Here is a 23,609-nt window from a genome sequence, read left to right on the forward strand (position 1 = left end):
TAAAAAAAAATTAATAAAGCTTTTAACTGACAAAATCAGACTGAAGCTGGCATGCACAGATATTATCTCTACAGTTGAGCGAAGAGAATCTGTTTTGGGAATGTGTTGGCTGCTTTTTATCAAATCATGTTGCAGCAAATTTCCTATAATGTTTTTGATTGGTGCTAATGCACTTCCATTGTCGGCAGATATCAAGGCGAGGGACAATGGGGAATGAGACATTCACCTGTCTGTCATTCTACAAGCAAAAATATTCAGCCAACTGTTGAACTGATTCAAAGATGCAAGTATATTTTTCTGGAAAGGTGTTCCTCAGGGAGAGAAGTTTAGAGACAGAAAAGTATGTGAAAGTTTGAAAGAAAGTCTTCTACAAAATGTAAAAGGAAGAGAAAATATTTGAAGTTTCAGAAATTATGTTGCATGATGTTTTGGTAAATAAAATACATCAAAACAGGTTTGGGAGAACAGCTTTCTTTGTGTTTTTTTTCTGGTCAGTGGAGAAATATTATATATTTTTATATTGTTTTTGTCAGTAGGTGACTAAATTCCCTTTTTATTATAAGTGTTAAAGTTGTCTCTTTAACTTGTTTTTCCAGTGTTACAAAAATATTAGGTTTCAAATATATATGTTCTCCTAAAAAGAAAGATGTTGACAACTCAGTCTGGCCATGTTCTGAATGTTCTGAAAACACAGTGCTAATTATTATCAACCCTTTGGACTTTTTTATTTTTTATTTTGCAACTTTACACCCAAAAACTTAAATGTATTTTGAAGGTAATGTATGTGGCAGAGTAACATGAAGTAGTGTGGAATTTTGAAGTAGAAGGCAAATTATCCCTTCGGGAAGAACTACGACAGAATTGTTATTTCAAACCATATTCATTTATTAGAAAGATGTAGCCCAGGTCCAGACCTAAATCTAATTGGGAATTTGTGAAGGCTGAGCCTGTACGTCAGTTACCACGGTGGCCAGATGCCCACACAAGCACCCGGCTGCTCAAGCACTGAGGACATGATCCCTCAGTACCCTGGGCAAGTATTAGCCTGCTACTGTGGCAGGAACTCAGAAAAATAAAGAGGAAGCTATCCCTAGACCAGTAAAGGTAGAGAAGTTAAAGGTAAAGGATGGTGCAGCCTCATGTCCTGCATCCAGCTCCCACACGCTCATCCCATCCAGAGTGAGTGCATGAGTCTCAGCTTCTGATGAAACTTGAGAGCCTTGGGCATTAGGGTTTGTAAATGCCACAGTGTTCAGTGTCATTCAAATACAGATAATTATGTGTTGGGAAAAGGCCGTGCAAACAGATAATCACTCAAATTATGCATGACACATTAGCTGTAGGCACAAATCAATAGACTGGAATTGTGCTCTGACCCTGAGAACTTTAGGAGATATGCTTGTACATAAAGCAATCCCGTCAGAATGAGTAATTACAAAGCGTTCATCAGGATTTATTGAACTGAATTTATTGCCTGTGTTAACACTAATTACTTATAGTCATGCCCGAAGCCAGTCATTTATGTATGGCAAAAGAAAAATCTTTTGTTTTGCAAAAATGAGGTGACTTGATTTGTTTTTTAGCTCAAGCACAAGGTAAGATGGGATATATGTCAAAACAGAAACGCTCCTCTGAGCTTTTGCGTCATTACTAGTTATCAAATGTGACACATGATTTCATGCATTCATTATTTAGAATAGTGCTAACAGCAAAAATTATTGTATGTCACTCAGTACCCCACCATTTATACAGTTTTTAAACATCTTCAGCAGGTCTGACTGGCAAAAAAATTGTTGATTCGAAGTGGGATTATCAAAGCTGCCGGGTCTTTAACTCACAGAATCAGAGCTGTTTGGGGTTAAGGGTGAGTAAATGATCTTTAATTAACAAATTCACTGACATCTAATTTTACTTCAAGTGCTCAGGCTATTCTAGCTCAGTGCACCCATGACGATGCGTTCCTTCATTGGTGGGACAAACAAAGATCCTGTCAACTGTAAGAGTGATGGAGAGCTTGAAAGAAGGAAAGACGAGGGGAGGTGACACAACTTGACAGCCTGTTCTCACTTTAACACGATTTGCTTCAGGGAGTCGCTGCTGTCAGATTTGTGTTTGGCCCATCAGAACCGCCCCAGAGGGACATCAAATTGTTACAAGTGCTAAGGAAATCTAACCTATGTACCTTCTGTCTTCAATTCAATCTAATTCCATCCCAACATGTCCAATGAACCGTAAACGCATAAAGGCTCTCCATGCAAGTAGTTCTGGGCAAGTATTGGAAAAGTCATTTGTGTGGATTCAAACTGGAAACAGAAATGAACAGAGGCACAACTGCTAAAGAAGAAACATTGAAAAGACCTGAAGCAACAATTGACACAGTAATGTTACATAATATTATGCATTACATAACCAAAAGATATAGAATTTTTGTCAATGCTTGATGTTTTATTGTCAGGAAAACCTTGTGTAATGCACAACTGTGCAAAAGTCTTGAGTCACACATCTTTTTAAAATTTCCTCTCAAGAAACTTCAGCATGGCCTTAAATAATACTTCAAAGTTTCACATTTTTATGCCCGCATCAGATCATTTTCCAGTGGAAAGTTTTGTAATTTATTTATTCAGCCATCTGAACTTCAGATGTGAACCAGTGGTGCAGTGACACCCCATGAACAAAAGATCAGATTTAAATATGATCTTTAGGTACTGTCACTAGCATCCTGACATAAAGATCGTTTTCCTATTTTTTCATAAACCACAAAGGGTAACATAGTTTGACATATATAAAATAGTTCTTATGCATCTACAAAATGATTCCCAAATAGCTATTTTCTTACCCTGGCATCCAACTGAAGGCTTATGCTTAAGCATTAAGTGTAGTAGGTCCATGCAACTATGTGAACTAAGACAATCTGAAAGTGCAACGTTCAGCTGGTTTGATTGTGGACTAGCAGGTAAGAGTTTACAAATGTAGCATAACGTGGTTGAGAAACTGTTTAAACATCGTCCAAATTTCTATTAATCATTGTTTGATTGGGGCCTTTTTTTAAGGACGATATAACACACTTAGGGGCATGGTAGATGCTCAACAAAATCAATCTTTTGTCTCTGTGATCAGAAAAAAAATATCACAATGCCACATCCTGGCATTCTTCATTCAAGTGGATTTGCCGGGGTAAAAGGATGCTTCGGAACGACACCCTTGGGGACACTTGTGGGACTGGAAATGAAAGAACCTACAAACCCTCTCCTGTAGATTCAATAACACAGCTGCTTCTGTCAATGGACTCAGAGGCAGGCCACACAGTCTGAGGCATCCTGGTCAATATCTTGCTTTTTAGCAGAGCTCAGCACACTCCCGGTCTAAACCACAGAGCGAGCCGATTATTCAGCGAGGCCTTGGAGTACAATAACTGTTATTGATATCCCTTCCCGCTGTTGCTTCCTCATAAATCATTTACTGTTTACAGCTATTCAGAATGGAAAGTGAGGGGGAGCTTTACATGATGCGAAAAAGCAGGAAGCCTTGCTGTGGAAGCACCATACATTACGGCATAATCTAGGAGAGGTGTAAAAGGTGCAAAATGACTGCATCTACTGAGACAAATATCATTATGGTCCTCCCTGATCACAACCCATAGCATTCGATTTGCCATTATGCATCCATGGAGGGAAATATCTGGCTTATTATGTGGGTATAAAAAGGAACCATTTGACAGTAATTGCGTGTTTTTGGGTTTTTGAGTTCTTCTCTATCATCATGGAAAAAAATTGATTCTTTCCATGAGTCGTGTTTGTGTTAAAGTATTTTAATACACTGCTACTAGAAAGTATTCAAAATGTTTTTTTCTATTTATTAAGTTACAGACTTATTCTAAAACAGGTGCAAATATTTTTCTTAAAGAGCTACACATTATACCAATGATGTCAAAGCAAATACAGGTTCCTTTACAAAGGAGAGCAATTTCTTTCCAGAAGCTTTTTTGATCACTATTTCCTGACATACTATTTTCTCAAAGCAACCTTTATGGTTATCACAGCCTCAAACTTTTCTTGAATATGTTTCTACAACATATTCGAGAATGTTTTTTTATCTTTTGAAATTTGAACTGTCATGGAAACTGTCCATGACAGTTTCCATAACTAAAGGTGAAGAATTTTAATTTGAATCCACACCGAGCATAATTTTAATCTGAAAAGTGAAAAATAGACAAAATTAAAATCTGTTATTTGTTTCTTACTGTCATTCTGAATATTATCACAGTTTTCATCAAGGATCTAGATACAGGGTCATCTCTGCATAATGCCTTCAAGATAAGTTATGCTGTTTGCCTGCAGGCAAGTTGTATGATTTATGGAGAAGTGGCAGTGAACCTGCAGGGAAGTCTTCTTTGCAACTCTGTAACAGCAGAACAGGCTTCATAAATACAATGCTTGAGGCATGAAAAATTATAGATGTACCGGACTTTTATTCTCATGTTTTTTAAACAATGAAACTTAAAGAAAATATTGCACACTGATTTTGATTGGTGGGGTAAAAGACTTTAATTAATTTTGTAAAAATAGGACAGCCACTGTAATTTTATGAAATTCAACAGAAAAAAAAAAGTGTGCTTATTTTGCAGCCATTAAAACAGCGTTAAAATCACTGAAAATTACAACAAAAAAGAACCAGATAAAGTTTGTTTTTTTAATTTATTTCAGTAATACAATTTAAAAAGTGAAATTTGCATGCACAGTAGTGCAATTCAAGTCTTTCTTTTGTGTATTTTCATGAACAATAGCTTACTGTACATTTAATAAAATTCAAAATCATTTGTTAGCCATACTCAAATTGATCCTCTTCAGAGAAAACCATTGGATACCTTCAATGCTGCGTTTATGCAGTACTTCATGCAAAAAATAACTTCCAATAAGTACTTGGTGAATGTACTGTATACATTAAAATCGTAAAGAAAACATTACCACTTTTAGGGATAAATAAATGCCTCAGACAAGGAGAATTTGTCCTCTTACTTTAGACCAAAATATCCCCATCACTTCACTGTTCTATTTGGCTGCTTCTTTTAAGACATTTGCTGACTTCATTCTTATAGCCGATATGAAAAATCCATGGAGGAGTTCCAGGCAGCACCAGGTTCAGATATGAGCAGTTTGACATTGATGAAATGTTGTTGCTCTACATGAAACATGAACACTGAGGTGAATGTGCATGAGAAAATAACAACACTGACAGTGAGCTGAGATGAAATGCTGCCTTGACACACACTCATTAAAAAGCAACACATAAAATAAATTCCACTGCAAGGACGGAGAACTGTCTGACACTGGTACATAAGTTTATAAAACATTTCTGGAAGATCTCAGCTCACTTTTACTGACAGCAAAAGCACCGAAGCTGTTGAAGATGCACCTTGGAAGACCGTGTAAAATGGCAATGGCAAATCAATCCAGGTGTAATGAATAAAAAAATGTTTAAATTATACGCATATTTTCACTTTTCAGCTTAAGAAAACACAAAGAAATATATGACCATTAAAAAAACACTAAAGCTTCCCTTTAATAAAATGTGTCTTGAGAGTTTTCTTTCCCTGATGCAGCAGTACCACATACAAACAGAATATATATGCATCATCATTCAAAAAAAACGAAAAAAAAAACCTACCATACAAAATATCTGTTTTACCCTAGGTTAATTATAACTAGAACATTTATGAGGAAATTTAAACGGCGCCTGCCAAAATATGGCAGTTGGATGGAACCCAGTGTTTTGATGCTAAAAATTAGCATCAATGCTAAAAGTAAGCTGCAATGTACTCGATAGCATGTGGAGCATTACAAGCATGTTGATTAATTAACTTACTCCATTCAGTATGTTAAAATTGGTGTACAAGTTAAAATTAACCAAAATGCTAATGTTAGCCTAAATGCTGAAAGTGGCGTGTGGGGTATCACTAGCATGTTGATGCCGAGATCGAGCAGCACATTTTGGCCCCTCTTCTGTGACCGAAGAATAATCAAAGAGACATTCTATTGACAATAAAATAATTGGTGCATTCCATGCATTGCTATGGCAGGCCCCAGTAATGAAAATTATAAATAAGGAAAAAAAAAACCTGAAGATAACTTCCCAGAAGAAAAGGAAAAAACTATTCTAACCCACATATGTTAAATAATTCCATTCTTATTGTGACACCACTCGGGCATGTTATGTGTTTTATCTTTTATATATGTCTATTTTAATTTGCACCTTTTTTGCTGTTAATTGCCTATGCAATTAACAACTGTCTAATTTGTTATTTTGTTGATCAATACCTCTGTTTTCTGGTCTGTAATGTTTGTTTAGTATGCACTAATTGATGACTACAAAAACAACAAAAATCCCAAAACAAAACTACTAAACAAAAATGAGACAAAAATGATGAACAGCAGATTTCTGGTTTTGCATAAGCAATACCTTTGAGAGTCCAGCAAGTCCTTGGGTCTGATGATGGCCTTGATCAGGGCATCTGGTCGCACCGACTTCTGAGGCGATGTCTTTGGGCTGGAGTCTGACTCCCCACTCTCCTCATCCCCCATGGCTTTGACATAGCTACTACTTCGCATTCGACGACAAGGGATCTCATCATCCTTTCCACCACCAGGATAACCTGCCCACTCATCCTGGGGTACCTGGTAAGAATAGACACAAGACTAACATTGTTTTGTTTTCCTATCTCCTGACATGCAGGATGCAACTCAGTGCTTTTATTGTGGACTAAAATCTCTAAATGGTATATTAATTTATTTATTTGAATAGCTATAAGACTAAAATAATTTTGAACATAGAAAATTGATTCTACTTCTTACCTTATGTTGCATTAAGTATTGTTTTGTATTACATTGAACTGTCCTGCATTTGTCTCCATTATTCTTCCCTTTTATTCTTACTATCTTACCTCTCTCTGCTGAAGAAATTCACCCCCACAGCATAATGCTAACACTACTGTTTTACTGTGGGGATGATGTGTTGCGAGTGATGCGCAGCGTTATTTTTTGTCAAACATTTCTTTCTTTTTCCTTTTTTGGCCAATGCATTTCTTTAAAATGTTAAATGCCTACCCCACAGGCTTGAGTCAAACAGGATCTCCTTTATCTTTCTTTTTGTTACTCTTCCATGAAGGCCTAATTTCCTTTAGGTGGACAACAAATTATTGGTAGGTTTGCAGTTGTGTGCCATTCTTTCAAGTTTCTGATCATTTATTGAACAGTGATTTTCTTCAAGCTTGGGATGGTTGCTACGATCTAGCATAGAATTTAAACCTCTCGACAATTTTACCCCTGACCTGTGTTCATTGGTCTTAATGAAGCTGTTTGTTCACCAATGTTCTTCAACAAACCTCAAGAACCTGACAGAACAGATGTATTTCTGCTAATATTTAATCACATTTGAGCCAACTCTATTTGCCAATAAAGTGAGTTCTGAAGGCAATTAGTTGCACTGCATTTTATTTTGGGGATTCTGTACCCATATTTTAGAAATGTGTTCAAATGTTTAATGTACCATTAAAATATATTGAAGATTGTGGTGGCAGCACAAATTTGGGGTTTAGATTTAGCAATAGCTAAAATGATGAATAAAATGATAGACACTTTATGGCTTAAAACATTATTTCTCAAACAATTAGTCCCACCCGCTGAGCTGCACAGACATTTTCTTGATTAGTCAACATAACTTTAATCATCCATGCAGTTTCTCCAGCTGCTCAGTATACAAAATGTCATCCATTTTGGCCAGAGTACAAGCTGCTGAAAACTTTGTAAATTCAATTGTTCTGCTAATTGTGATTCCTGACAGACGATTGTCGGACAGGAATAATAGGAGCCATCTTTGCTCATGCTGTTGCAGCTCTCGCTACCACCATCAAAGCAAGTCAGGCGGAATACATGTCGCAATTTTCCTCCTCTCATTAAAGCAGGTAATTAAATATCCAGACATGAGCATCACTGGAAGACCTATTTGTACTTGCCGCCTGTTTTACCACAGATGGAAGTAAATATTTCCCATAGCACAAAATATAAAGCTGGTCTTAAATTTCAAATGTGGAGCAAACAGTAATCTTAATGTGGGCAGAAAAGCACCAAAGGAGATTAATACACTTTGATATTTGCATTATGTAGATTTAATTGTAGGAACCGATTTCAAGAAGAGCATGTTTTACTGGAAACATAAGTGTGGTGAGAATACAAACTGAGCCATGTTCATACAAGAAAGAAACAATCCGAGTTTTTAATTCTAAATGTCATTATACATACGGTAATGTTATGTAATTTTAATGGGTTACTAGAAGGAGGGCGGCGGGGCATCTTATTAAAAATGTGAGGACAACTTTGTTGTTACACTGAACTAGTGTTTGTTTGTTTGTTTGCCATGTCATTACACAAATGCTTTAGTGTGAAATTTATACATCAAGTCGAGGAATAAAAAGATAGTATTTTCATAGAGTGAATGCAAACATTCCTGTCTGTTTTTTTGTTATTATGTCACCAAATCCACTGATTGTCTTAAATTCCACAGGCCTTGGCTATGTCACGCAGTCATAAAATATGATACTGTCAGAAACTAATAAAATCTTTGGGATGAATAAAATCTTTCCTGACGCCATGTTCTTTCATCATTTAACATCCTGGCAAGGAGATTAGCCCTGAAGCAGTTTAAATCACTCTTGTCCTTTCAGGATCATGTGGGTCTGGTGCCAGGTTGACTGACCAATCAATCCATAACAATTGTTTTTTTCCTAAAACTAAAGTAAAGGATTCAGCTGAAATACTTTTCTATTACACTGTGGGGTATAGCGTTACAATTAAATGACACTTACAATGATGTGTCAAGTATTAAATTGCTGCCAAGGGTAAAAGAACAATTTGTAGACAGACACAGAGAATCAAATTTACTTTAATACTTTTTATTCTAAACATGCATTGGAATCCCAACTCAAACAGACACTAATAAGAGTCATTCATCTCTGTTTCTGAGAAAGGCACACAACCTCTACCAAATGGAGTTGATGGGTTAATTAAGTCTTGGAGGGGTTTGATATTTTTAGACATCTAATTAATGAGCAGAACGCCAGAGGACAGACACAGGCTGTGGTGAGATTTGTTTAATTTGGATTTGCTGATAAACTGTGTAGATTGTGGGGTGTCTCCATCTGAATACAAAAAAGAAACAGCAAGCAGTGCAAGAAGCTTTTGCTGACTGCTGTGAAAACACATATCTCACCCAATGATTCTAAAAAAAAATTAACAGTAGCATAATTTAAAAGTTTTTGTTATATCTTTTAAGTTTTAAATTGGAGTCAAACTCTTTCAAAAACTTGAAAAATAGTTCAGAGTAATTTTTTTATCTGTTAAAAATTAAATTAAAATTTAACCAGCCAACAATACTTGTCACTTTGGAAAATCTGTTTGAAAACTAAGTGATGCATTTAATTAAGCTTAATTTGTCAAAAACAAAATGAATAACAGAAATTCAGGGATGGTTTGTCAAGATTTTGCGGACAATGGAAAAAAAAAAAAAGCGGAAGAGAAAGCCAAATAAAGAAGACGGGAGTTTGGGGACTCTTTTCATCAGAGATCCTGGTCAGCTTGTGCAGATCTGGATGAATCTGTAGACGGGCGGAGCGGCAACCGGTAAGACACAAGCTGTATTGTTTATTAGATCGGACTGCAAGGTTGCCCACGTTCCTCCAGCCGGGCCTCCAGCTTTGCCAGCCCATTAACACCCGTTAACAGCAACGTCTGAACTGAAGCGGTGGATTGTGGTGAAGTCTGGCGTTGATTGATTGATTTTTATGATCGGACTGATTGTTGTGTTGTTGAATACTGGATTTGGGTGTTACGTTGAACTATTGATTAATTTAGCATTAGATTAGGAAGAATAACAACTTGAAGCTATTTATATTTATAAAATAAATATTTATGACAAATATTGAAAAAATAGATATTTGTATATTCAAATAAATGTAAAAATTATGTAAATGTAAATATTAATTTGAAATGTACTTTAAAGTTAGAACTTAAGTTTAGTTAGTTGTTCATTTAACTTTAATTACTTTGTGGGTTTGATTCACTGTGGTTTACTTAGTATTGTTCATAGAGTTTATCATTTCCTTTGTAGTTTAAGTAAAATTTATGTAAACTTACATACAGATTAGTAACTATTTCTTTTTCTTCTTTGGGTTTGTTTAAAGGCTTTTACCTGCTTCTGGACCAATTGTGAACATTACTGACACACACTAATAAATAAATGGAGGATAAAATGAAGAAAACTGCTTGGTCCTCTGAGTAAACCTTGTTGATAAAAGTTTGCATTGATTTATCCATCCCTTTTCAAGTGGGGAAGCTGCACAGATTAGAAAAGAACTTGACAAGCATATTCAGTTAGATGTTATGCTAGTCTTTTTATTGCACTAACAGCAGGTGCAATAAAAAATTACTTTATCGTAAGATTTTCTTCAAACCTTAAGCAGGGGTCCCAGTGAGTGTCAAGTGCATATCAAAATTTGGAACAAGAAAAAAAAAATCAAGATCCTAAACATTCTTATGCTTTTCTACCCACCTTTCTTCATAGGCAAGAAACGGTAACTACACATTTAACAAAACTTTACAATTTTGTTCTTCCTAAACTAACATGAGAAAGCATCAGCAGTGAAGTGCCCAAATAACCTTTTGTGGAAATAAAGCAAGATTTGTGAAGCCTGTGAGAAAATTCACAGAGAAAGTGTGAAACTTTATATTTAACATTCCATTTTTAACAATAACAGAAGTCTTATTCTTTTTAATTACTTGGAAATCTTTCAATGATTGTAAGACATCTCTAGGGGGGAATGATTTTAACAAAGGCACTCTTAAGAAACTCCAACAGCAGCTCTGCAGGTGCTGTGAGCATTTTAGCAATGCTATTACATAACCCCAGTTTCTCATTCACCGCATAACTGGACAGGCTGGGGAAGTATGGTAAGTGTTGAACAGTAAGACCAGCTTGATGATCAGATTTGTGGGCACAGGGAATATGTTTGGTGCATGTGATGTGTCAGGGAAAAGAGAGAGAACTGAACATCCCACTGTGCAGCAGCGCATTTCATTGATTAACTCTGCAACCCTATCTAGCCTCCTGTAAAAAGAATAAGTCACTTTCATTAAGGAAAGAAATAGTGTGAGGTAGACTGAGACACAGATTGAGTGATGAAAAGGTAAAAGTACAATGCAGAAAGATGAAGAATTGGTCAGGACAGAAAGGGGATGGATAACAGAAAGATAAAGCTCTTAAAGATTCAGTCATGGGTAATCCAACTTTCTCAGAGTCTATTCTTTCATTTTCCTCAATAGATTGAACTGACACACAGGATGCTGGAGGAGGTTTTTTTTTTTACTTCTCTGCCAAAACTCCTAATACAGTTCAAATATTTGTTATCTCGTCTGTTAGATAAACTCCCCCACATGGCATTTAGATGGCTGATCAGTAATCTTTTCTTGTTTAATGACATTTTATGTTATCAGATCTTAGCTTGAAAATGTTCCACAATCAAGTAAATAAAAACAGTTGCACAAACAATTCATATTCGTGGCTTAAAGTATTAGGTCTTTATTTGGCAACTCAAAATTTAGATTAATTGTGACAGACTAACACAGAACTGTGCATAAACTGAATTGGTAAGGAAATTATGCACACCTTTGTTTTAAAAGAATTTATAAATTTAGAAAACACAAAACAAATTTTTGCTGCAATTCCCTCTGTGGACCTTTTGTACAGTTAGAAAAATAACTTTTTCCACATTTTTAATTTTTTTTTTATTTTGCAATCTTGCTAATGCTCAGTCAGATTGAATTGTGTGACTTTTTTTCATCGTATCACATATTTTCAAGTGGATTAAGCTCAAAATCTTGATTAGGTAATTCCAAAAAATGATTATGCCGATTCAGTTTTAGTTCTGGCAGTAGGTTGTGTTCAGGGTGATGTGTAGTTTTATTCTTCCACGACACAAAGCATTTTGCATGTAAGCCAAATTGTCCAAAATGACTAAAGTGCGGTTACAGTGCCTTATTTTTAAAAAGACACACCCAAGTGCATACACAACAGAGCAGAAATTGCTCCTATTACAGTTTTCACTTAAAAAATGTACTTAATTTTCTTGGCAGCCAGACGTAAAACTAGAAAAAAATATATATTTTTGATTCACAATATAACTCAATAAGTTTGCTCACAAAAGATTGTTGCATTCAACATCTTATTGTTAATAAATGTTAATATTACAATACCATATTTACTTTGATTTCTGTCTAGTGTCTTACTTAATAAAACAATCTGACATAGCAAGACTCCATTTGTACTCCTTTAAAAAAATAACTTTTTATTGCTTTTAAATTGGCTTTTCCAGCGACAGATGCACAGTGTTAGAAATGACAATGCAGCAATGACCACATTTGCAAGCATGAATGATGTACTTTTTCCAGAGTAGTGCTTCCAATCCTTTATGATCAAAGCACACTGCTCTGCCCCTATTTTCTTCCTGTAATGCCCCTTTTAAAGTTGATAAATATTTAACAAGACTAAGCTTCATGACAGTGGTTGATTCATTTGGGTCATGTGTAGTGGAGCAGGGAAACATTGGAAATCTGCAATAAAGTGTGTCCCAAAAATAGCATAGGGTGACACAGTTCTACGTGGTCTGTAGACAAGCATGACACATGTTAAGCTGTTAAATTTTACCTGTTTTTGATGAAATCTTAAGAAGCAGTGGATCACAACTCACTCAAAATTCCTTTAAGAAAGTTTTAGGGAACCCCTGTGTTCAGAGTTTTGACTTTCTTTTTCTCTAAAGGTTCACCTATGGCAAGCCAACTTGGCAGTTAATTGGCTAATTAAATCTCAGCACAATGCCCTATCAGCAAAACTGTTGAAATAGTTATCCTCTCTAATGACCAGAGCAGAGAGTTGTTGTTAAAATGGTTATAGATCTGATGGTTTGTTCAAGTTGAATGGAAACGTGAAGACGCACAGACTACATCTTTTAGAATGAAGTCTAAGACATAGTTCGTAAGAACAAAGAAATTTGCAAGTTGGAATGATCATCAACCTCAATGGAAAATTATAGCTGAATATTTTATCACTTAACTGATGAGTGCTGGGAAAATTGGTAAAGTTGATTTAAACTAATTAGTTTCTTGATACATATGTTGACTCCATACATTTTTAATGGGGTTAGGTCAGTCCTACAGCATTGTTCCAGAGGTTTAATGTTAGGCTTTAGCAAATCCGAACCACTTTTGATGTGTTTAGGATCATTCTGATGCTGGAACACCCAGCTGTATCCAGGTATCAACTATCTGATCCAAACTTTGAAATCATATGAAAGCAAACTGATCATGAAACTTCCAACATGTGAAAATGGTTCAAAAGAATGGTTCAAGAAAATGGTTCAAGAAAATGGTTCAAAAGAACCTGCACAGTAATTTTAGATTACGGAGCTCCGAGACAGACACATTCACTGTCTCATTTACACGTGCAAAGCCTCAGACTGACACCTTTCTCTGTTTGCAATCTCATACTTTCACAGCGCTTCAGAAGTTTTTCATTTAAGTGTCATCAGCCAAGGACGCAAACAAGGTGACTAGCACATCATCAAGCCATCTGGTGTCCAATAAAATGAAATAACACTTCTTCACACCCCCACACACGGACACACAGTTAGCACACACACTCTTTGAGTATAATTTATGTTGATACAGCTGAGATATTTTAGGGTTTTTCCAATTTGATATGAGCAGCAGGACATGAATACTTCTCAATGTGACCCCTCGGTTTGTGCAGTAACTTTCCTGAATATTGGTTCTGGGTTCTCCTGTCTGAGTGCTGCTGCTGTAAGGATCAACAGTGGCTAAAAAGGAGCAAAAAAACAGACATCTAATTTCCGCCACCTTCTGCATCCTAAAGCATCAGAGAGCCACAAACCTCAGCAGTATGCTTCTCTAACTGCCTTCTGTTTCAATACATCTTATGTGAGAGGTCCCTGAGTGCCCATTGATTCTCCTCCGGGGAGGGAAAATGTGTCTCACCCTTTGCGTTTGCGGATTGGATTGATAATGTTGAGCTAAATATAGCCCTGCGGCAGGGAGCAGGAGCTGAGGTTTATTTTTAGAAATGTTTATACTGCTGCAACTTGGACACTACTTCAGCTGGATAACCAAATGGAAGGAAGGTAGAGTGGGATAGAGATGCCAACACTGCAACTTTCTGTTCAACAGTGGACTTCACTTAGCTGAATTACAACAAATAAGATTGGGGAAGTGCTTTCTCTGTCAATGAACCTAAAAAAATACACCAATCAGAACTAGGCAGAGTATATCATTTGGACAGTTTAGTTTATGCCAGTTGTGTTTGCACATCACACTCTACCATAGAACAGAGTCTCCTTTTTTAAATTCCACTCAGGGGTCCACTTTATTTTGACTACTGACATTATTCATCCAGAGGACTACTAGATATGAGTTGTTATACATCCATACAGATATATTCCAGGAAGATACTCTATGCTGACCCCTCCTGCATTTACTCCCATACAACCTTTCATATATGAGCGAAATAATCTTTGTCAGAGCTGAAACCCATACAACAGCAAAAGAAAAGAGGTAAAAATCTACATTGATTTCTGCTGTTTTATTCTCATTCTGCTAGATCTTCCCCTCCAGCAGAGATCATTTACAGAGTTAATTGATTTGTCCTGCTGTGCTAGTTATTTCTACTGGCAGCCACATGCTGTGCCATAGGACGGGATCACATTCGAATATCCAGAACAGAGACAAAACAAATGCAGTGTTTTAGATCAATTGCAATCTGGCCAAGGAAAGCTAGTCTTTTTCTATGTATTGATTGAAAAAGCGTCCTTGGACATTTTCATATATATATAAATATAAGTCATCTGTATTTTACTTTTCAAGTCAAGTAGTGATCCTGTTACCCTTTTCTCTATTCACTGTAAAAACATTTGTTGCATATTATGTGTCACTGGTAGTTTGATGCTTTTTCCTTGGTGATGAGCTCAAAGTGTTTAAGGTTGAAAGATGTCCTGGGAACCCCCCTAATCTTCAACTCTCTCTACATTTTCACTGTCAGAGTTACATCAGGACTGGCTAAATCATTCAAAGAGGTTAATGTTATTTTCAGGTTGAAAAAACATGTTGATAAACACAAAGAATCACTTACTTAAAATTACTTCACAACTAAATCAGACAAGGAAATGGACAACTTTAAGAACTGAATAAGTAAAAATGCTGATGTCAACTGTTTAGCTTTGATAGGGCATAAATGTTTGAACAGTAGTCTGAAAAGCTGCTACATGCAGTATCTGCTATTTTCAGTGACAATATACCTCAAAAACAAATGGCTCTTTCTTGAACAACCATTAATTATTCATGAGTTGAACTCAAACCATCTCTGTGAAGGAGAGATTGAGAAAATCACACTAAACAGCTCAATAAATTCGCACTTTGCTATTTTATTAAAACAAAATCCATAACAGACGGTAATCTTTGTTAGGCTGTTTTTGACTAGTTTTATTAAGATTTTGCAAATTTAGCATTGTTAGCACTGCAATAACTGTAATGCCAGACATCTCTGATTTTTAGATAGTGAATATTCTGAGTTGGTTTCAAATACACATATATTTCTAATTAGTTAGTTTTATGAGGTTAAAATCTCATAAAAGCCTCACATGCAGTCATTTCCTAAAGGCTTCTTTAAGGAGGTACTCTCTATGTTTAATTGTTAGTCATGTGACAAATCTAAAGAAAATGCATTTGGTTTATTTTACATATCTTTATATAGTATTTATGATATTATTGTATAATTTAACATGTACATTTATTACATTTGTCACAGTTTGTAATATTCATTGTTGTTGCTGCTGCGACTCTATGGAAGTCTGACCATTGAAAATGCCAGCTTCTTTTTTTAATCCATAAGTTAATAGCATTACCAACTGTTTATCAGTCTACCAAATCATACTAGAAAAAAATATTAGTAAATAGGCCTGTAATGCTTGAGTGAAGCTATTATGTTGTTATAGGTACTGCTCCTCCACGGGGGAAGTAGAGTGCGACAGTAAACTGGATGAAGCATACCTGTAGATAGTGACATGGTCTCAAGCTTGGTTTGAGGTCAGCGGGTGTCATGGGTTTCTCCAGGTTGAGTGAAGACTTCCTGTAGGCTTCCTTGGCTTGGCTGACGGTTAATGTTGACCAGGAGCTCCTTTTCATGAACTTGCCCTCAGGTGCCATGTTAATGCTCTCACAGGCAGAGCACTTGACGTCGTTGTTGCTCTTGGAGGTCTTTAATGACAGGTCCCCAGCCAGGTGGCTGTGCATTGAGTCTGGGTAACAGTGGGTGATGTGGTCGACAGGATGCCGCGACATGATGCTCGGTGTCCTGTACGTGCTGTCACTATCAAGATTGTCATCCGAGCTCCACCATCCACCATGGCGCTGCTTTCCTCCGCCATCAGATTTGCGGTCTTTGCTCTTGCTGCGTTTGCTGTGTTTGTGGTGGCCTTGGTGGTGGTGATGGTGGTGATGTGATCCATCCCTGTGAGAGTCATTTTTGGTACCATTCATCTTGGAGGATCCTTCCAGGGAGTGCGACTTTGTGAAGAGTTTCTGTACTGAGTGAACTAAGTGGCGAATTCGGCCGGGGCTTTCATTGCGGTGCTCTGTGGTTGTAGTTGTGGTGGAGGTGCGTTGGTACTGCAATGTATGAAAGCCGTCTCGGTGCAGTGGCATCTGCTTTTCGAACTGATCCAAAAGATTTGCAGGGATCCGGTTCATTTTGCCACTGCCACCGTGTGAGGAGGAGCCACCGTCGTCCCGAGAATCTCTACCGCCAGAACTGTTTCCACCTCCATCTCTCGAAGCGCTGCCATAATGCATACGAGGGAAAGTGCTACTGGATATAGAGTGGTCGGTGGCTGATAGTGACACTGGCATCATCATGCACTCAGAGTGGATGGAACTCCGTGGGGAGCAGCGGTGATGACTCTCAAGGGCGCAGCTGTCAGTGGGGCTGAGGAGGTAGGTGGGTGACCGAGGGTCACCATGGTGAAGATGGTGATCCAGGGAGTGGTCACAATCGGCCAAGCCACAGGTGTAAGGTGAGGTGGGTGATGTTAACTGGAGATGGGCAGGACGGCCACCAGAGAGACCCTTCATGTTCCTGGGTGCAGGGGAGTAAGTTTCCTCATCGAAGTACTGCGAGGGTGACCATGAATACTGCTGGTCTGTAAAAGAAAAAGAGACACAAGGAAAATTACATAAAAAGCATTTTACCAGAAGAGAAGGCTGTTTCACACCTAACAATGAGGGACCTCCTAACCTACATTACGATCATTATTCACCTCTTTCACTCACTTCAGCTACAGGGCAACAAAAAGCCCCCAACCTGTGGACATGAAATCTACAGATTGCAGGAACTAAATCTCAGCACTTCTATAGCACCCTTCAAATCACATCTGTGATGGTATAACTCTGCAAGAAAGGAGAAAAAAGTAGAGAACACATAAAAGAAAAGGGCAGGTGACAGGTAAAAGCCTGCATTGCCATTTATCCAATGCAAAGTGAAATAATAGCCTATCACTCTGCCGTGTCGGCGTCATCTGTCAAAGAAATGAGGAGTGCGCTGTGAGGCACACTGCCAGATAGAAGTCCTTGGGAGGAGATCACCAAATCTACTACCCTTCACTTTTTCTCTGGGTGTCCTGTTGCTTTAAATTAAAAACCAACTCTGTGATCCGTCATCAAGGGCAAACATGATAGCTTTATATTGTAATAAATTTAGATGAATTAGAGGAAACATTTAGCTTGCCGCTAAACCTCATTATGAGCTTCTATTTGAGATTTAGAATGGCCAATTTTACTCAGAATTAGGTATGAAAAAAATTAAGTGACATTTTACAGTGCCTTATAAAATATTAACATCCCTTGAACATTTTGTCACACTACACTGCAAACTTGAAATTAATTTTTCTGTGCTTTCTAAGAAAAATTGTAAAAAAAGAATTCCCCTACTATTTTCAGCCAACTCTAATATCCCTAAGTAAAACCCAGAATTTCTCCACTAAATGTCAGCTAAACAGATTCTACCTGTGAGGAAATCAAGCTGTGCAGGTAAGGTGTCACAGGTAGAGTAGAAAACATGAGAAAATAAAAAGCCTCATGAAAAAAATTACAAAACAATGTTAGAAGCTTTGGAAATCTCACTGTTCATCATTTGAAAATGGCAAGAGCCTATCACAGATGCATACCTGCCAAAACAAGACTGCCCAATTAAACTGACAGGCAAGTTTGTCAAAGACATGCATCAAACCACTTGCAGCTGTAACTGCAGAAAGCTGGTTCTGCAATTAAATGTATTGGCTTGAAGTGGTTTACAAATGCCTGCCACATTTTTATATCCCATAAAAATATGGCATTAAAAATCATTAAATTAAAAATAATTTGAAAAACATGTATTGATGTACATCCATTTTCTAAGTAAGAAACAGCTGATGTGGTGCATACATTTCTAATGAAATACAAAAAATAAATCACGGTTGTTTGGCCACACAATGTAAAAATGAGGTATAAACTTTTTACAAGGTGTGCAGTGCAGTTTGATGCCAAGAACATTTCTAAAACTTATGAGGTATGATAGTTTCTTTATTTTTGTGTGAAACATTGTGTAAAATGTGTCAAATTATGCAACAGAGTAAAAGTAGTCAGGAATCTGACAGGAATCTTTTCTTAGCATTTCTCATAATATAGAGTCAGCAGGTTAAAACATTTTATGAAAAGAAGACTCGCTCAGGAACATTTGGAAACCTTTTTTTTTTACCTTGTTCTTATGAAATCAGAAACAAACAGGATAACAAAGCTAAGCTCCGTTGCCTCACTAAGATACGCCTCATAAAGACCAACACTCAGGCTGTAACCTCATAAACCGAAGGAGAGTTTTTATGAGCTACATGTGGGAGGGTGGGTGGCGGAAAGCAGCTTTAGACAAAATGGTAGAATTTTGGAACCACACATCTAACCCTTCAGCTGCCAGTTCAACCAAAACCAAGACTGAACATCAAAACACCTGAGCCGTATGCAACGAAATTTTGTTCTGTATACACCCTGTGCATGCAAAATGACAATAAAGTCAGTCTAAGTCTAAGTCTAAATAATAAGGAAAGAAACACAAATTCTGGAATATTAGTGCCACTTTTGGCATGGAAAAAAACAGTCGCTGTATTTTATCTCTTTAGCCAAACCTTTGTTGTAACTTTGCTAGTTTTATGCTACCTCATCTCAAATTAGGTAACTCACTTCTTCAGAACAACAGAGTTTCTCATTACCTTTACACTGATGTTGAAATACAGGGCCGCCAGGTCATTTTAACCCATTATGTTGCACCACCACATAATGCAGTGCTGAGATCTTAGCCATTTCTTTGAGACCAGACTGACCTCACTCTTTTGTCTGTGTTTGCCACTTCCCGTATCTTGAATGTTGGGCACAGTCTGAGGTCACCATAACCAGGACATGTTCTCACTATACTTCACCATACTCCCTTGTTTTTAAGAAGGCAGAAACAGAAGATATCAAAAATATTTAAACATATTTTGCAGCAAATTTTCTTTTGCAGCAAACATGGTGATTTCAGCTCCTCTGGGCCCTGTCACCGCTTCAAAGAAGTTGTGGATTCAGGATTTTCCTTCTAATTATTTTGCCTCAGCGAGCATCTCTCATAAAACCCTATGTTTTATCAAGGCTGTTTTCCGAGCTGAAACTGAAACACGACCACAGTTAAGAGGATCCTTTTCATCTATCAAATTGGATTAAATTTATTCAAAGTTCCAAACCTTTTTTTTTTCAAATTCTCAACTGTGCGGTGCTGCCATGTGCTTGTGTTCCTCCCATCCTCCATCTACTGAGATCAAAACAAACTCTTGTGTTTACCAATCTTCTGAGGATCACTACTTGGCAGCCTTTTGCAAAATTAATCCAGAGTACTCCAAGTATTCAAGAGGCAGGAAGCGAAAAAGATGGGACAAGTTCACTCAAGAGGAATCCGATTTACAAAGGCGCAACTGAGCAAACTTTAAACAGGCCAAATCCTGTGAATGTTCCAGCTCTGACTCAGACTAGCTCAGTGTTGCAATCAGAAGGGTGACGGCGCATCACTGATTTATATGATGCTACATTCATGTCTGATGTTAAGTCACCATCTTACTCCAAGGCCTTTCTTTGACAGCTGTCCTCTGAGATGCTTGCTGAATACATTATCTTCCTACACAGTCACACACTCTTTCTGGGATTATACGACGGATGACAGACTTGTATACCTTCTCTCTCTGTCTCTCTTGATTTTATTTTTTCCCATGTCTTTCATGGAAGCAACACATTTTGACATTATTGAAAGACATATCTTCAGAAGCATTTTGAGGGCTTGTTTGTATTTGCCTGAGGCATCATGAGAAAAATCATCTGTGCCATTGATTGGCAAGTAAAAAGCAAAGAGAGAGACAATTATGACTGGCAAACAGTTGAGGTTATAAATTTGCATGAACATATACATGAAATTAAAATTAACTTTAAGCTTTTATCAATTTAATTGGAAGATCTTTTTCCAAAGTGGCTTGATAATGCAACATAAATCTGCTATATATTTTTCTATCCCAACATTACTAGGTGAACAAGTTAAAATTTATTATATACTGTAATTTCAAACCGAGGCGGGTAGGTTTTCTTTGCCTGAGTAAAAAGGATTTGCCTGGAACTGAACAGTGCTCAAAACAATGGCAAAGTCTAACAAACTCAGTAAAGATCAAACAAGGAGATCTAAAGGGTAATTTAGATTGAAGTAATTTGGGTTGTTTCTAAAGAGTTGCTGATCCCAAGATCATCACGTTTAGCAACTTATTTTTAAGATATATCTGTACTTAAGCAATTTTTGTACTGGATTTCATTAAGGATTTTATTAGATCAAATGAGAGTAAACATAAATCAATAAAACACTTTTCATATACAATTTTCTTATACTGTCTGCTTGTGTTTTCAGATCCAGAAAACAAAGTTTTGCAGATCATTGAACCTTTTACTTGTACTTTCAAATTGTATGCTATGGGGTTAGGGTTAGGGTAACCCTATATTATGGTGCATAGTATTCAACTGTAAGTTGGGGGCAATCATGTAATTCAAAAGAAAGACTATTTTACAGACTCCCTGATAATAAATAAAACAAAAGAAAAGAAGTAACAGACTCATTCAGCAGTGTTGAATTTTACATGCACACTGAATTTGGTTCTATCAGATTTTAAAAGCCCCTGTGGTTTAACTGTGATAAACCTGCATCATACCTGACATAAGGTGTGCAGAGACGGCCAACAGAGTCAGAGGAAGATGCTCATTTATTAAGGGCTTCTGTTTGGGGCTTTCAATCTGCTCACATGCATGGTGTGAGTAAAGGTCGTTTTGCTCCTCTTAACACATTAGCATTTAAATAGCATTATATCTTCACTGAGTATCACTGACAGCTCCCACTATTCCCTTGGCTGAGACTCTAACTGGAGTTGAAAACAAAGTTAAAAGATAATAAAGCACTGCACTAGACTGAGAGATCAAAGGCATGCGACCTTCAGACTTGGCAGTGTTAGCATACCACCTAACCACGTCGACTTGCTGCTGTTTAAGAGAGGATTTGGATGAAGGTAAGACTGAGTCACAGCATTGAAGCAACACACGTAAAACAGTCTTTCAGGTTTTGCATCAGTGAGGGAATGTGTCAATTCTTTGTCGCCTGGCATCAAACTGTCCAATATTCCCCAATGCTTCAATATTAAAAGCTAAGATATCTCAAGTAATAGAAGACATGAGGTTTATATAATAACTGTGCTTCAGGGATTTCCTATAAAATCCTAAATGTTAAGAGCTGTGTGAATTCTATGTTTATTCTAGAAACTCAAAAGAAGGAAACTGTGACATAAAGACTAAAATTAGAATTGCCCTGAGCTATTCATTTGGAGAAGTCAACAAGTGAAGTCTGTCAGCGCCAATCAATGTTAGCACTGACATATGTCTTTGGGAGATACCCTTGTCACTTGTCCATCCAGGTGACAGCACAGAGCATTTTATGCAGAGATGTCAAGTCTGACACATGGATATAAACTGATATTATGGTGCCTCCACTGCTAATGTGATTTTTAGCAAACTGGGAGAACAATTAGAATCTAATCTGTTGTTAGGGGTATTTTTCCCCAAAAGGGGAAAAAAAATCCTGATGTTTTCCTGACAGCTGATTGACACGGTGCTGAGACCTGACGACAAAAGATGTCACTGATGCATTTGTCATACATTTGCATGGCTGAACTCACTCTTGAACTGCTGTCAAAGCTAAACTGTAATCAAGCTTGGATGTGATCCTGTTGCAGTTAGACAGGAGGGAAATTACCTAAAAAATATTTTTTCAGTTATGCTAGTTGATAATATTTTGACTGAATATCCTACTGGATAAAGTTTTCATTTTGCATCAACGACATGTATTAGGATAATATAAAGAAAAAAATATAAGGTGTCTTCTCCATACAAGAAGCCACTACATAGCAACAAGTAATATTTTTTGACCATGAGAAACATTTTCTTAACCAAAAAATATATTTTGTTTTCTTCCCTATATTTTAAAAGCCAGTTCACTACAGGTAATTTGTTCTTTAAAAGGTTTCGAGGCTGATGATGGCTCAGGCAGTAGGAGTTTGCCCTGTAACGAATGGGTTGTCAGTTCAGATCCTCACTCCATCTGTCTCAGTCGTTTTGTCCTTGGGGAAGACACTTCACTGTCCTTGCCTGCTGGTGGTGGTCAGATGGTCCAGTGGTGTCAGTGAATGGCACCACTGAGCACACAGCTACATTGTTGTAAACTTACAAGTTATTTAATAGCACACCTGCTTTCTGTTAATCAGAAAGATTATGCAGTCAATTGTCTTCAGCTTCCTTTACTTAGATCTTTGTCCATTCTGCTCTGTTAGTTCCTGCTTCTACCTTCTTAAATTTTGTTCCATTTCAACAGTTTTTGATTGCCAGTCCTCATGCCACTGTGATTTTGTTTCTGTAAACCAAGGTATTAAACATTTCCTTAAATTTGGATTTTTTCCCCCTGTTTGGGTGCTCCATTGACGAACCACCACCAAGCAACTACAGCACCATTGCCTCTTGTGCTTCCTGTTGCATCAAACTGATGCTAACACATATTTGAATGTGAGAAACAGGAGAGAGAGACTGTTCCCATTTCCATTCTTGCTTGACAATCAAACACTACACCCCACAATGTTTCTCACAGCAGGTTGTAAGTATTAGAGTGAAGAAGAGCTAGCAGAGGAAAGTAGGTATTGTCTACTGAGATTTTGTAAACAACAGCAACGCTCAAGGGAAGACAGTTGTGTATGCCGCTGCATGTTCAGGGGGAGTCTATGGTGACAACAGCTTCAGGAAAGGAGCTAAACTTGCAGATAAGAATATTCCTGTCCATCACTTTCTCCACTAATGTATTTTAAAATGATTAGG

At 37.2% G+C, this 23,609-nt stretch overlaps 1 protein-coding gene across 2 annotated transcripts in view; it reads right to left on the reverse strand.

Moving 5' to 3' along the window:
- The window catches only part of dlgap2 (DLG associated protein 2), a 160,499-nt gene that overhangs the window by 40,172 nt on the left and 96,718 nt on the right, over positions 1-23,609 (reverse strand). For both annotated transcript variants that reach the window (XM_023352139.1, XM_023352138.1), the window contains 2 exons: positions 16,161-17,308; positions 6,457-6,671 (listed from right to left, as the gene is read on the reverse strand). In XM_023352139.1, the coding sequence (XP_023207907.1) occupies positions 6,457-6,671; positions 16,161-17,308 (1,363 nt within the window). The remainder of the gene's footprint in view (positions 1-6,456; positions 6,672-16,160; positions 17,309-23,609) is intronic.

Source organism: Xiphophorus maculatus, chromosome 19, assembly GCF_002775205.1.
Source record: "Xiphophorus maculatus strain JP 163 A chromosome 19, X_maculatus-5.0-male, whole genome shotgun sequence".
Taxonomy (NCBI): domain Eukaryota; kingdom Metazoa; phylum Chordata; class Actinopteri; order Cyprinodontiformes; family Poeciliidae; genus Xiphophorus; species Xiphophorus maculatus.